Below are 13,044 nucleotides of genomic sequence, written 5' to 3'. Positions count from 1 at the left end.
AGCTTTGATTATGTTCAGCTTGGGGTTTTTTTCCAATTTCTGCTCCTCAGCTCTGTCAGTGTAGCTGCCAAAGAGGAATACACAGGATCCTGCTGCTGACTCAGCCTTTTTCTGGGTTTCAGCACCTACGAGAAATCTCCTTCTCAATCCCTCACCCTGCCTGACCACTTGAATTTTTATATCAGGTGCACAATTCTACTTTGTGTTTGGTGAGAAAGTGTTTGGGAATGTTGGTTTAACTTAAGAGCCTTTCCCAACAGTTTCTCAGTTGTCTAAATGTTAATTTATTTTTTCTGATGAGTTTGTTTTGCTCAAATCCTCACTCAGTGACCTCTGGAGATCGTTCTTTATTTCTTTCTCCCTGCTTCCAAACACTCCTTGTACCTTCAGAACACTGATCAGCTCCTTTACCTCCCTCATCTCTGCTTTCCCTGCTAGGAAGATTTCCTCTGCTCCAACCATTAGGGAGGTGAAATTTTGGGGACTGAAGAAAAGGTACAGTGCATGGCTTTGTATTTTAATACTTGACAATACACGTTGCAAAAAACAGGTGATTATTCTTAAGGATAAATGGATAATCCATAAAAACTTTAACACTTTGCACTCTAAACTGCAAGCAAGTTGGATAAATGACAATTTTCTGATTATGGCATGAGGCATTATAAAAGTGTAACAGCAAACAGGTGCCTGTGAAAACAAAAAATATCCCAAACCACATCCCAATTCCCCAGGAACATACTCAGGCACGGACATGAAAGTTCTTGTTTCCTTCATATTCCAATTGCAAAATAAGCAGCAAATAATCCAGTTTGGATTGTGCACACAGGGATAAAGAATTAGTATTTCTAAGAGTTCAATAAGCACTTTCTCAAAATCACACACTGCTTTGAAATGTGCTAAAGGCTTCTAAGCCTCCTAGGTACCAATACCACTGTGCAGGTACAGTTTATATTATTATTAAAAGGTTTTTACTGGGCTCTTTAGGAACAGTGAAGGGCTGAGAACTGACCTGGCCTGCCCAGCAGGAGCTGCTGTAAAGTGTTGGGAAGCTCTGTGCTCCCCATTTCACAGGGCTGTGCTCAGGAAGGCAGGACAGCTCCTCCTCTTCCTCATTCCCCTCTCCCTTCAGCTCTGACCCACAGCACCACACTCCTCTCCACAGCCCTGAGCTACCCCCTAGGCCTGACTTTGTTGCAGCACTGAATCCCTGACAGTGCTGATATTTCCTTCCAAAAATCCCTGGCTGTGTGATGGCAGTGCTTACATTTGCTTTAGGGGAAGCAGTTTAGGACAATGATTCTCAAGAAAAAAAAAAGAAGAAAAAAAAAGAATTTCAGATCTTTCTTACCGACTTGTTGTTTGAAAGCATGAATGTAAACCAACTAGGAATGGGTTACTGGATGCCTGTTCAAACACATGTTTCTCTGTCTGTACCCAATCAATATCCTGAAATAGAGTAATTGAACAATCAGAACTCCTGCTGGATAACCACTGTGGGTATTCCCAGCAAAACACCTGTGAACATCTCAGTGCTGCCTTACACACACAGGCATTGTTACATTGTTCTTCAGAAAGGCAACGACCCCTCAAAATCTGGAGGAAATTATAAAACATTGTCATTCAGTTATAAATTCAGAAGTTATTTAACCATTTAAGGAAGGCCTGCACAAAATCTAAGCCATTGTTAAAAACACACATCTGCAATATTTGATAAACTGCTCACACTGCTGCATGGAAATAAATTCAGTTCTGAGATAAATGATCCCAAAGCTGCTGAAGCAACTCATGCCAGTAACACAAACAATGTGAATCTCCAGCTTTTAAAAGGTTCAAGTGAACTGAGCTTCATCTCCTCATCTGAAATTCAAATTTAATTCAATGGAACTACCAAAACCTGCTTAGTTGGTCCAGCCAAAATCATTAAAAGCTTTACAGATACCTTTAATCCTTCAACAGGAAGAAGTCCTGAATACCCAGTGCAAAACCACATCATAAAACCAGTTTGCATGATACTGGCACAGTGCTGCAAAACTCAGAGCTGTGATAACAAAGCATTTAAGCTTTATTTCATAAAACCACACACAATTTAAACATCACAGACAGCTGGGTTTAGCAGCAGATATTCACCCTTCATGCAATGCACTGATCACGTGCACCCTGCAAACACTCAGGACCCTGCCAATACACCAGAATTGTAATTGTTCTAAAAATTCTCCATTTACCACAGATACTCCCAGCTTCCCAACCAATCTGGAGACAGATTAAAAAGAAATAAATAAAATGAATACAGATAAATACAAAACTGAAATCAGACCTTCCTGTCAGGGATGGATGCTGACACTGAAGTCTCAGAGGAAACCAAGATCTGTCATCATCCAATTAAATAAACCTGTCAGGTTTTGTGTGTGGACCCTTGTGAAGACACATCACCTTGGAGGGGTAAACCTGAGTCCAGACCAAAATCTAGAGCCAAAAATCCAATTTTGAATAAAGCACTAAATACCCACTTCTTCTTGGTTTAACTAAATGAGCCTCTCTTAAAGAGTCTTTAAATTAACTCTTCATTAGTGCACTTGGCATTAGGATTATACCAGTGCTCCACTTAACAAAACTAAGCTTAGCAAAACTGAACAGAAGCTCAGGTATTTGATTTCCCTCCATCTCACTTCTCTCCACTAGCAGCCATACCCTGCAAAGCACCAGCTAATTTAAACATGCTGATACTTGCTGTGCAATTGATTTTCTTTCTTTGTGCAACACTTCTAAGGTGAAATTTCCATTACTTGCAATATCTCATGCACTCACAGAATTCAGTGAATTTCCTATCAATTCCCAGAATTTCATTATACAGCCTATCTTGGAGAAAAGAAAAACCAATTAACTCTATCTTCTATGTAATTATGAGAGCCACAATTCCAGAAAGTCTTTCTTCATCTACCTCTGCTTCTCAAACAGCTGCACAACTCATTAAACAGGACTTGGCTTTGGCTCCCTCCTTGGAAAAACACATGTTAAAAAGGAAAACAGTAAATAAACACAACAGCCTCATCTTGGTTCATAAAAAGGAAACATCAAATAAATGAGAGAGCCAAAGGATTTTAGGAGAAATAAGCCCAGCCTCTGGAATAATGACAGAGATGACAGAGCAACTGATTGAAACTACCAACACAAAGAGCACTTAAAATAGTGGTTTGATGTTTTTTTGCACAAACACCCTACTTTCAAAAAAGTGTATTACAGGAAAAAGATGAAAAAAAACCCCAAAACCTTTCCCTTTTTAATTTTCAATTTTCCCCCCAAATCCATGCATTTGAGAACTTGTATTAAAAAATCTAAAGGATTTTGAAAACAATGGAGAAAAGCAGCAGATTTCTGTGGCAGATAAAAACACAGGGATCTCAAATGACAGTAGGATAATTTTTTAACTAATGGAAGAAATATTTCAGAATACTGAGTCACCTGCACATAGGCTCTGCCAGAATGAGTGTAAGAACAAAGTTTCCTTTACTGACACACAGACAATGCTTTTGCCTTGGAAAACACATTTGCTTTCTTTCAAACTTAAATGCACAAAATCCACCCCATTTATCTCATCACTTACAGATTAGCACATCCAGGTTGGAATGTTTAATACATTATTTCTACCAAGACTATTAGTAATTGTTAGTTGTTATTAAAATAAGGGACATTTCTGTCAGATTTCATCCTGGTGCTTCATGCAGAGTTGATGATAAACAAGCTCAAAAGTCAGAAAAACTTCTCTGCCAGAGAAGTCTGAAACATGAGCTTCTTGCTCAGTTGAATGGTTTTTGTTAAAGCATAGTAAGTTTTTATAGTATGTAAAAGAATGCAATTAACACAGACTTTTACCTCATCATCATGGACCAGCTCTTTTTTCACTACTTTCATAGCATAGATCTGATCATTCTTTTTTAACCGAACCAGAAGAACTTTGGCATAACTTCCACGGCCAATAACTCGGATTAAATCAAAGTCCTGGAGTCCAAGCCCCTGAGAAATCTTAATTCCATCCATTCCATCAATGACTGGTTTGAGATCCTGTATAAAAAGAAACAGATGCTAGAAACTGAAGACATTTCCATAGCAAGTAACCATTAAAGCACAAAGATCTTTAAGCACTGGACAGAATTTGCTGACTTTGCTTGGCACTGGCACCCAGGGCTGGATGTTGATTGGAACACATTTGTTTAGAAATATTGGGTTTGCTCTTACTAAAAGTTACTGGTTTTTCCAAGGCAGTTGTTCATCCAACTAATCATTTTCATATTCCCTGCTAGAAAGCACAAGGCAGTGCCTTGAGAAATGAGGTTTATCCAAATTCCTGAACCTCAGGCCATGTAACATTGTATCCTTTGTACAAAGTGAGGAGCATTGTTCATATTCTGACAGATACAGCACAAATTAATAAAGGCTATCTAAAAATAAAATGAATAAGGAAACACTAATTTGCTAATGAATATACCTGTCTTGGTTTCAGTTTAGGCAACAGCTGTCTGTGTTCAGCTCACTATAATTTTAATGAAAATTAAGATTTCTAACAGGTTACTGGGAACACACAGAAGCAGATCTCAATTTCTCAATTCTCAGAATTTGCAGGAAATATTCCACTATGATGAATGTTATTTTTAAATTCATTATCTTAAAAAGAGAAATTTTATCATCTCGGCTATTTGCTGGAATGAGATGTGAAAACATGGGACTGAAGATGGAGCAGCTGAACTAGATGAATGCAGCAGGTACTTGGACTTTCAGGTTTTACCAATCTACCCAAGGCTTTGACACACTTCTGTGGCCTATTTTTATCTGACCTCACACTACTGTACTTGCAGACAGATCAGCATTCTGCAGAACTGTGGAAAGTGTTTATATAAAGAATCTTGATCTAGGATTGACTGCTATTAGAAGAGATTGCTCTAAGCTTAAAGATTCTAGACAAAGCTCCCAGAACACCAACTCCTTTCTGCAGGATACTTTAAATCATTTCAGAACAGCTCAAAGGCAAGGTGGGACAACAGAGCAGTGCAATTCAGGACAGCTGAGCAAACAGCACCTCCCAAATTTCAACACAAACCTGAGCATTGACCAAAGCCTAAGTGAGCAATTAAAATTCTCTGATGTGCTTTTAATTTCTACCCTTCCATTTCTGAATTTGAGATAAAAATCCGCAGCTATATGACTGAAAATAAGGCAGTCAGTCATCCAGGAGCAGGAGATACTCAAGTGTGAAAGGAATGGGAGTGACAAGCATTGTAGTGGAGGCAAAGGAAAAAGGTGCAGCCTTGCTCAGAGGGGAATATCAGAACAACCACCAGTGTTGTGCAGAGTGCATCCTATTTATTTTAAATAGGCCAGAAGCATTCTTAAAAGAAATGTCTTTAAGCCCTTTAGAATTGAAGCATATTCAGATTTTTCAGACTGCTCTAAAGGAATAACATTGTTGATGTGCAGAGATTGAGTTAGTTCCTCTACAAAAGACCTGAAAGAAGATTTTAGGTGTATGTTATTCTACTTGTGTTTCCACAGGAGCTGTGTAGAGATGTTTAGGTATTATTTACATGAACCCTCTCAGAGAGCTGGGTAGTTAATGGGTCACCAGACTGAACGAAGTTCCACAGCAATAGCCTGAGGGTGACAAAGGGTGAGCATCCATTAGGGACAGCAGACAAGGCAATGGCAAAGCCACCATTTGTTGTAAGGACCATAAAAGTCAAACCCTCTGCTAAATCACTGTTATTCCAACAAATGGAAGTGAGAAAACAAAAATGCTAAAAGGTATCTTGGATCACGAGTGGAATGACAACAGCTTAACACACAAGAAATCTGAAAAAATCCAATAAAAATGCTCAAAAATTATCAATGTTGAGAAACAGACTCTTGAAAAGGGCACCAGAACAAATAATCAGCTATTTTATAAAAAGCTGAATGATTTGGTTGGATTTGATGATCTCAAAGGTCTTTTCCAATGTAGTTCATTCTATGATTTGGAGTACATAAATACAAATTGCGAGAATATTTTAAGAACATACCTCAGAGTCATCTTTAATGGTGTCATGTTTCCGGTTTGAAGGAATGTAGGGAACTGGAAAAGAAATCAAAGTTATAAAAGTTATAAAAGCCTTCACTGAAGTAGTTTTAAAAATCAATAAACAGAAAGATATTTAGTAGCTTATGGCCAGATTTTAACATTAAACTATTCTAACATTAAAGCTATGGCCAGCTTTAAACATTACTGGACCATACTGACCATATTTTGACCAGGTTGCTTTAAACATTACTGGACTATATTGACCAGCTGATCATATTTTGCCACTTTTGTAAACAGGAAGAGGAAGAAATGAGGGCAAGAGGGGTTCTAAAGTAAGAAAGCACTCACTTCCATCAGTGTCCTCTGAAGGGAGATCAGCCTCATCGTTTTTGTCATCTAAGCGAGGTTCCTGGGAAGGCATGACCGAATCCTGCCAAACACAGGCACACAAACAAACCCCCCTGGGCATGCAGCCCTGGAGTGCCCTGCCTGAAACTCCAGGAGATCCTCCCCTCTCCCACAAGGAAAACTGGATTTTGGAGACCACATGTCCAAATATTAACATTTTGTAATGCACGGTAATGCCAGCCTACCAAAACCTCAATGCTACATTAGCTATTCCCTGTAGCTACAACAGGTGCTTGGCTGTCTTCTAAAAATGAGAGTGGGGTATTTTACAGCAAAGTTCAAAATTTTATTCTACTTAAAGACCTCTGAGTGTTTCACATGGAACTACAACCAAGTAAACACTTCAGCATGATGTTACACCATTTAGAGCACTGGCATATTCCTTTCCTGCTTAATAAAAACATGAACTGTTGCTCATTATGCATAAATTAGTGAAGACCACAATAACAGATATTTTATATTGCATTTGGACCTTGGGCTCATCCCCAAGACAAGCAGGACTATTCCAGGAAGTACAGCAGCATGAGGAAAGTAATTGGCAAAGAATTGGTAATGTGAAGGCAAGTCACATACAATACCAGCAAAGAAAAGTATTGGTTTAAGTTTTAAGCCACAAATATGATACAATCACCAGTGAAATACTGGGGATGAATACAGGAAAGGGCTAAAATTGAAATACACAGATGTTTCAATGTTTTGATGTTTAAAGCCCAGGAAAGACACCAGCACTGAGGGCAGTGGGGAGGAAGAGAACAGTACTGGAGAAACTGAGGTGGCAGGAACAGGAAAGCAATAAGCCTTTCTGAAAAGAGAAGTGCAGAAATTATATATAGAAATGTATTAGCACATCCAGGTTGGAATGTTTAATACATTATTTCAACCAAGACTATTAGTTCTATAGTAGAACTATATCATATATAGAAATGAAGAACTAAGGCACTATATATATTATACTTATATATATACATATATATATACACATATATATATACACTTTTATATATATATACTTATATATATATTTTTATATAACTTCTGAGGTTGTCAGTGTCTAATGGAGAAGTCAAATTCAAGCTTGAGCACACTGAAGTCACATCACAAGCTTTCTTTCTCACTTTGTCTGCTCACAATCCAAAGGCTTGTCTTCCACAGAAACTGAAACCCAAATACTCCCAGGTGTTACAAACCCAGAGCCAGGCCCATATTTAATTACTCAGGACACATCTACCAAGGGCAGCACAGGCCAGAGAGGCACCCCTGAGCCCTGGCCAGAGCACACACTCACCATATGCCTTTTGCAGGTCAGTGGGACAAGGATGTGACAACGTTTATGGACCAGCAGCTTGCAGTTGATACACTTGTAGCCTTGCCTTGCGAGCCCCCATATCCTTTCACTGCACTGGCCACAGTAAGCTCTCTGCAAGGCACAATGCTCATCATCAGTTCCAGGAGCAATCCCTGCTGCAAAGAGCCCATCCCAGTCACCTACCAGATGTTCAGTAATAATTTTAGAATGTCCAGAATTATAATAATAGCTGAAGGTTACACTTCACACCCAGAATTCAGCTAAATGCGGTTCTGTTTAAATAAATATCTCAAGCATATGGAACACATTACAGTGTGACATTAGCAAATCATTTTTTAGAGAATAAGTCTATTTAGAATCTCAGGTTTTGACAGAGATCACCCAAACAAAACTGCCAGAAGTTTGTACTACACAATTATGTATAAGAAGAACCCAGACTGACTGTGTTGGAGAACACTGGCACAAAACGTTAAGCAGACAATGTATAAAAAGTGTTCTACATCTACACCAATACATTTTAACAGTGGTAGAAACTTTGCATAATTAAAACCCATTAATCATGTCTGATATCAAGCCTCTGTACTGCACTGAGCATCAATAATCTATGGTGTTTTTACATATGTAAGAAAAGAGCATGTGAGTTAAATCAAAATGAGGGTAAATGAAGAAGCCAGACATCCTGGTGCTGACTTTGACAGGAGAGGTTTTTAAATCATTGTTCCGGTGTATGTTGCTATGGTCACTTTATTCACTATACCCAAAGCACCAATCAACAATCTGAGAGCCTTGCACACCAAGGAGTCATCCAGACCCAGTATAAGTATAAAATTATTGTTGTATTTTGGTAGCTGTAGAAAACAAGACTTAATTCCATCCCCCCATCTGTGCAGCCAGTCCTCCTCGATCAGGAGAAACCCAAACTGCACTGCCCAGAGGAAAGCAAAACAACGCCAAAACTGCCTGATGAGAGGAAGCCTGGGACATCTATTGCCACCTCTTCCAAATCTCCTGGCCCAGCAGACTTCCTCAGTATCCTTTTATAGGTTTTGCAGCAGTAGTATTAAGACTAAATCAGGCCCTGGAAGTAGGGGCAGGTCCCAAATTCCACCAGAAATTCAGGTAACCCTTTCATACCTCTCACATGCACTCAAAGCCGTATCAGAGAATTAACCTTTATGTTATGTTCAACAAGATTAAAGTTTAAATTTTTGCATGTGTTCATTTATCTGAATGATCTGAAAAAGTTGCAAAAGGTTACTTTGAAACAGAAAAATATCCTTACTTTGAAACAGGAAAAAATCCTTAAGGCAATACTCCAGCCTTAAAAATTCCATCAACACTGAAATTTGGTATTGAATTCAGTAATACAGACATGACCATAATTTCCCATTAATGTATCCATTTTCATGTCACATTTTACAGTTTATGGCAACCTGTTTACTAACTTCAGCTGGATGTGATTTGTGTTCTGGCTCTGTGTGATGTCACTTGTATGCAGGTATAAAAGCAGTCTTGTTTAGGATTGTGACATCCTAATGAGCTATCAAAATTTCTGAGTATATTCACTACTTACCTCATTGCAAATAAAACATCATTATCTATAATATTATGGATTATTAATGTGGCAGTATGCATTCGTAGAGTTTCAAAGGAAATATGTTGTTATTATGTAGCAAATAAACATTAAAAGTATACTTTCATACTATAAATTAAAATATTTTATTCCTGTAGTACATTATACAAATTCATGTGATAATTCATATATACATCTATATATATATGATATTTTAATATATTTAATGATAAAATGCTGAGTTTTAAGGGGCTTTTCCTTATTTCAGTGCATTTTTGAGGTGGGAAATTTTAGGAAAAACTCTTATTTCAATTATTAGAAAAAGTGTCCCTGCTGAATGAAAGAGTTAACTCTTCTGAGTGCAGTCAGTTTTGTGTGGAATTCCCCCAAGTACATTTATATATATGCTGCAATACTTTGGCATAATGGGATAAGTGAAGGAGGTGTCTCAGCCTTAAAGCCACATTCACTTGCTTATGTGGATTAAATCAGGCTCTCTAAGTGCAGCTGTATTTTAGCTCAATAAAAAATCTTTCTAAAATTCTTAGATTGTGTAGTACCCCAGATACTAAACAGTTAAAGCTCACATCAGCAGCTGTAACTTTTATGGATGGCAAAGTGTTCTGAAGGTAAAAGATTTTGCTAACAAGCAACCAAAATCACAGGAGTGGAGAGAGGAGAAGCTGCTCCAAGGATGTATCAGCTTAAACAGTCACAAACACAGTATTTTAGACTTTAAAAAGAAATCATTTCCACCAATCCTGTATTAACTCAAATTCAAACACTGCCAAGTTTTGCCTGCTCGTTACGACTCGAATAACACCGCAGAGCCCGAAATGTCTCATCAACAGGCATCCTGCTTTTCCTTTCTTTCCAACACTCCAACACAGAAAAAGCACAGACTGAGGCAAACAATGAGCACAGAACATGAGCAAACCCCAACGTTTCATGCAACAGTACTCACTCTGTTAAAACGTTTGGCCTGAAACAAATGCCCATTGACTCGGTACAGCTTCCTCCATCTTCGGGCTCCCCGGCGGTAGATGGATTCTAGGGAAGAAACCAGAAAGGTGTAAAGCAGCAGCATGGCAGCCCAGCAGCACCACACACAGCAGGGTAAGCAAGTTGTGACTCAGAACAATCTTGCTTTCCTAAATATCAACGCACAGCCACAATCCCTGGGGATTTGGATTTTTTTAAGGCGGCCGTGAGTGACGGCTGGGGCAGGATGTGCTTTCACCGCTGCCTCTCCCTTCCCTCCAGCCCTGTCTCTTTTCCCTCACATGATCATAATCCCGTTACAGCTCCGTGCTCTGGCTCAGGTGAGAGGGACAGAGCTGTTAAAGGAGCAGCTCCTCGGGGAAATGGCGCTGCTGCTCTGCCCTGGCACCTTCCATGGCCACGCACAAAGGATGGCTGGTACTGATAGCGTGAGTGTTTGGTACTGATAACACCTCACACATGCAACATTCAACATGTTATAGGTCTGCAGAGTTACATCATTTGACTTCATCTTTACCTCGACAGTAAATATTTCTTTTGTTCAGGCAGGTCAAGTGCAGGTCTATGATTATTTTTAATATATTCCAAATGATTTGTTACATTTAATCTGTTTAAGCCAAACCCAGCATCTACTCCAAGTTACTTCTGTTGTGGCTGTTTAAATGCAGATGAGCAGCTTCTGTGTGAATGGCTAATTAGAGAGTTTGATATTTAATATTAAATGTTGTGCCACAGGGGGCCCTTTCAGAGCTGCTCACAGCTGTAGGGGTGACCCAGCCAATCCCTGCACAGCACCAGGGTCAGCAGCTTCCCACAGCTGGTACAGGTGGGTTCTGTGGGGTACAGGAGGGATAAAGACTCTGACAGACTTGATTTATTATTGATACTTTGTCAGAATGAAGCAGACTGTACATTTATAATCCTCAGGAATCAATGAAAAAGCATCTTAGATTTTCATCTTTAATGTTACTTTCAAGTTTCAAACATTCACACTTCATCAAAAATGAAGACTTTTTTAAAATAGAAAAACACAAATACTTTCTGTGTCAAATGATAATGCAAGTAGTAAAAAGTTTCTTTGTCAAGAAATTATTTTAACATTACACTGAGCAAGCCAAAACTCACAGGCTCCTAACACACAATGTGTGAACACTGGCTGCAATTCTGGGTCTGATTTTAGATCCTCTATTTTTGTCCTTCCAAAGGAAGCATTGAAGTTTCTGTGATTCCACATATCTACAGTGCCAAATCCCCAAACATTCATACCTACTCTATTTGCATGTGCAAATGTTTACTGTGCAAGCATTTGAAACAGATACTGCACTATTAAACTAATTGTTAACAATTTGGAAAAAGAAAACCAAGCAGCTTCTCAAAGCAGCTTAAAGACTGCACATCAAAAGTGGCAAAGATACAGCTACTGGAACAGAGATGGACACTGGATTTGGCCATTTGACTCAAATAACTCTTCAAAACCTGCCAATATCAACCTTTAAGCAAATCCTTCTCAAGTGCAAAGAAAATTAAAATGACAACCTAGGAAAATGACTGCAAGTTTTTAACTAAAATATGCTCAAGCACAAACACCAATGGAAAACCCTTCCATCATTTCTAGGGTGACTTTTCACCAAGAGGAAAAAATCTCCACAAAGATTTTTTTTCCAAAATAGTTAATTAATTCATTAGACAAAGCACCATATGGAGGCAATGTAATACATCTGTGATCTGAACATTAGCTTATCACTGACATGAGGAATATTAAGTGAATGATAAGTTAACGAGCAGCTTGTGCTGATGAAGTCTGTAAATAGAGGAGCAAGTCACCTCCCTAATTAATGATAAATATTAAATCAAAGGCAGGGTTTTATACCATGTACTTGTAAGGCAACAGTCTAACAAAAACTGAGCTTAATATAGACCAGCTTTAAAAAGTGGGAACTCCTACAATTGATCCCCAGGACTGCCATGGTTCAGTGCAGGGGCTGAGGTAAATCAATCCCTATTTCCTATTCCCTGGCTCCAAAAAATGAGAAAACAGCAATCCTGCAAGGCACACCTTTATAGCACACATTCTATTATTACTACACATTAGGATTAAATTTCTATGACAGAATAAAACCCTCTTGCTCACTGAGGATCCAAAACCAGGACAAGTGGCTGATGCCCCCACAGGATTGTGCTGCCAAGACCCCAACCCCTGGAAAACTGAGCAGGCAGGAACCTTATGGAAGGGGGCATCCTTCCCAGAAACTCCCCCAAGGATAATGCCAGGTTAAAAAAGGAGTTTGGGTTTTCAAGATCATTGTTATTTTGAAGCATTATCAGTTACAAGTCCCAGCTAGAGCTCTACCAGATCAAAGAAACCACCTTGAACAATAATCAGATTCATAAAATGGCAGTAAGTGCATACCTTGAGTTAAGAAACAATTTATTGTCAATGTTGTGTGAACAAAGCTCTCATCTGACTTTGCATCTCATCCCTTCACATGGCAAAATGAACCCAAACAACATTTTCAGGAACACGTTTCTAGAACACTTCAAAATAAAACAAGGAATGGATTCTGTGATTACTGGTGAGCAAGAATAAAACCAAATTCTTACAGGATTGATCCCAGCTACCTAGAAGGAGGAATGCCATCACAAAAGTCTGATTATTTAATTACTGAGCTTATTGAAAAGGGCTATTTTTTAATTTGTTTCACAGCACAC

General features: G+C 38.7%; 1 protein-coding gene across 3 annotated transcripts in view; it reads right to left on the bottom strand.

The window, feature by feature from the left end:
* PRKCZ (protein kinase C zeta) overlaps positions 1-13,044 on the bottom strand; it is a 40,945-nt gene that overhangs the window by 11,789 nt on the left and 16,112 nt on the right. For all 3 annotated transcript variants that reach the window (XM_005427640.2, XM_031062486.1, XM_031062485.1), the window contains 6 exons: positions 10,298-10,383; positions 7,740-7,871; positions 6,395-6,476; positions 6,048-6,100; positions 3,871-4,059; positions 1,349-1,446 (listed from right to left, as the gene is read on the bottom strand). In XM_005427640.2, the coding sequence (XP_005427697.1) occupies positions 1,349-1,446; positions 3,871-4,059; positions 6,048-6,100; positions 6,395-6,476; positions 7,740-7,871; positions 10,298-10,383 (640 nt within the window). The remainder of the gene's footprint in view (positions 1-1,348; positions 1,447-3,870; positions 4,060-6,047; positions 6,101-6,394; positions 6,477-7,739; positions 7,872-10,297; positions 10,384-13,044) is intronic.

This window comes from Geospiza fortis, unplaced genomic scaffold (genome assembly GCF_000277835.1).
Source record: "Geospiza fortis unplaced genomic scaffold, GeoFor_1.0 scaffold37, whole genome shotgun sequence".
Lineage (NCBI taxonomy): Eukaryota > Metazoa > Chordata > Aves > Passeriformes > Thraupidae > Geospiza > Geospiza fortis.
This window is presented reverse-complemented; position numbering and strand designations above follow the sequence as displayed.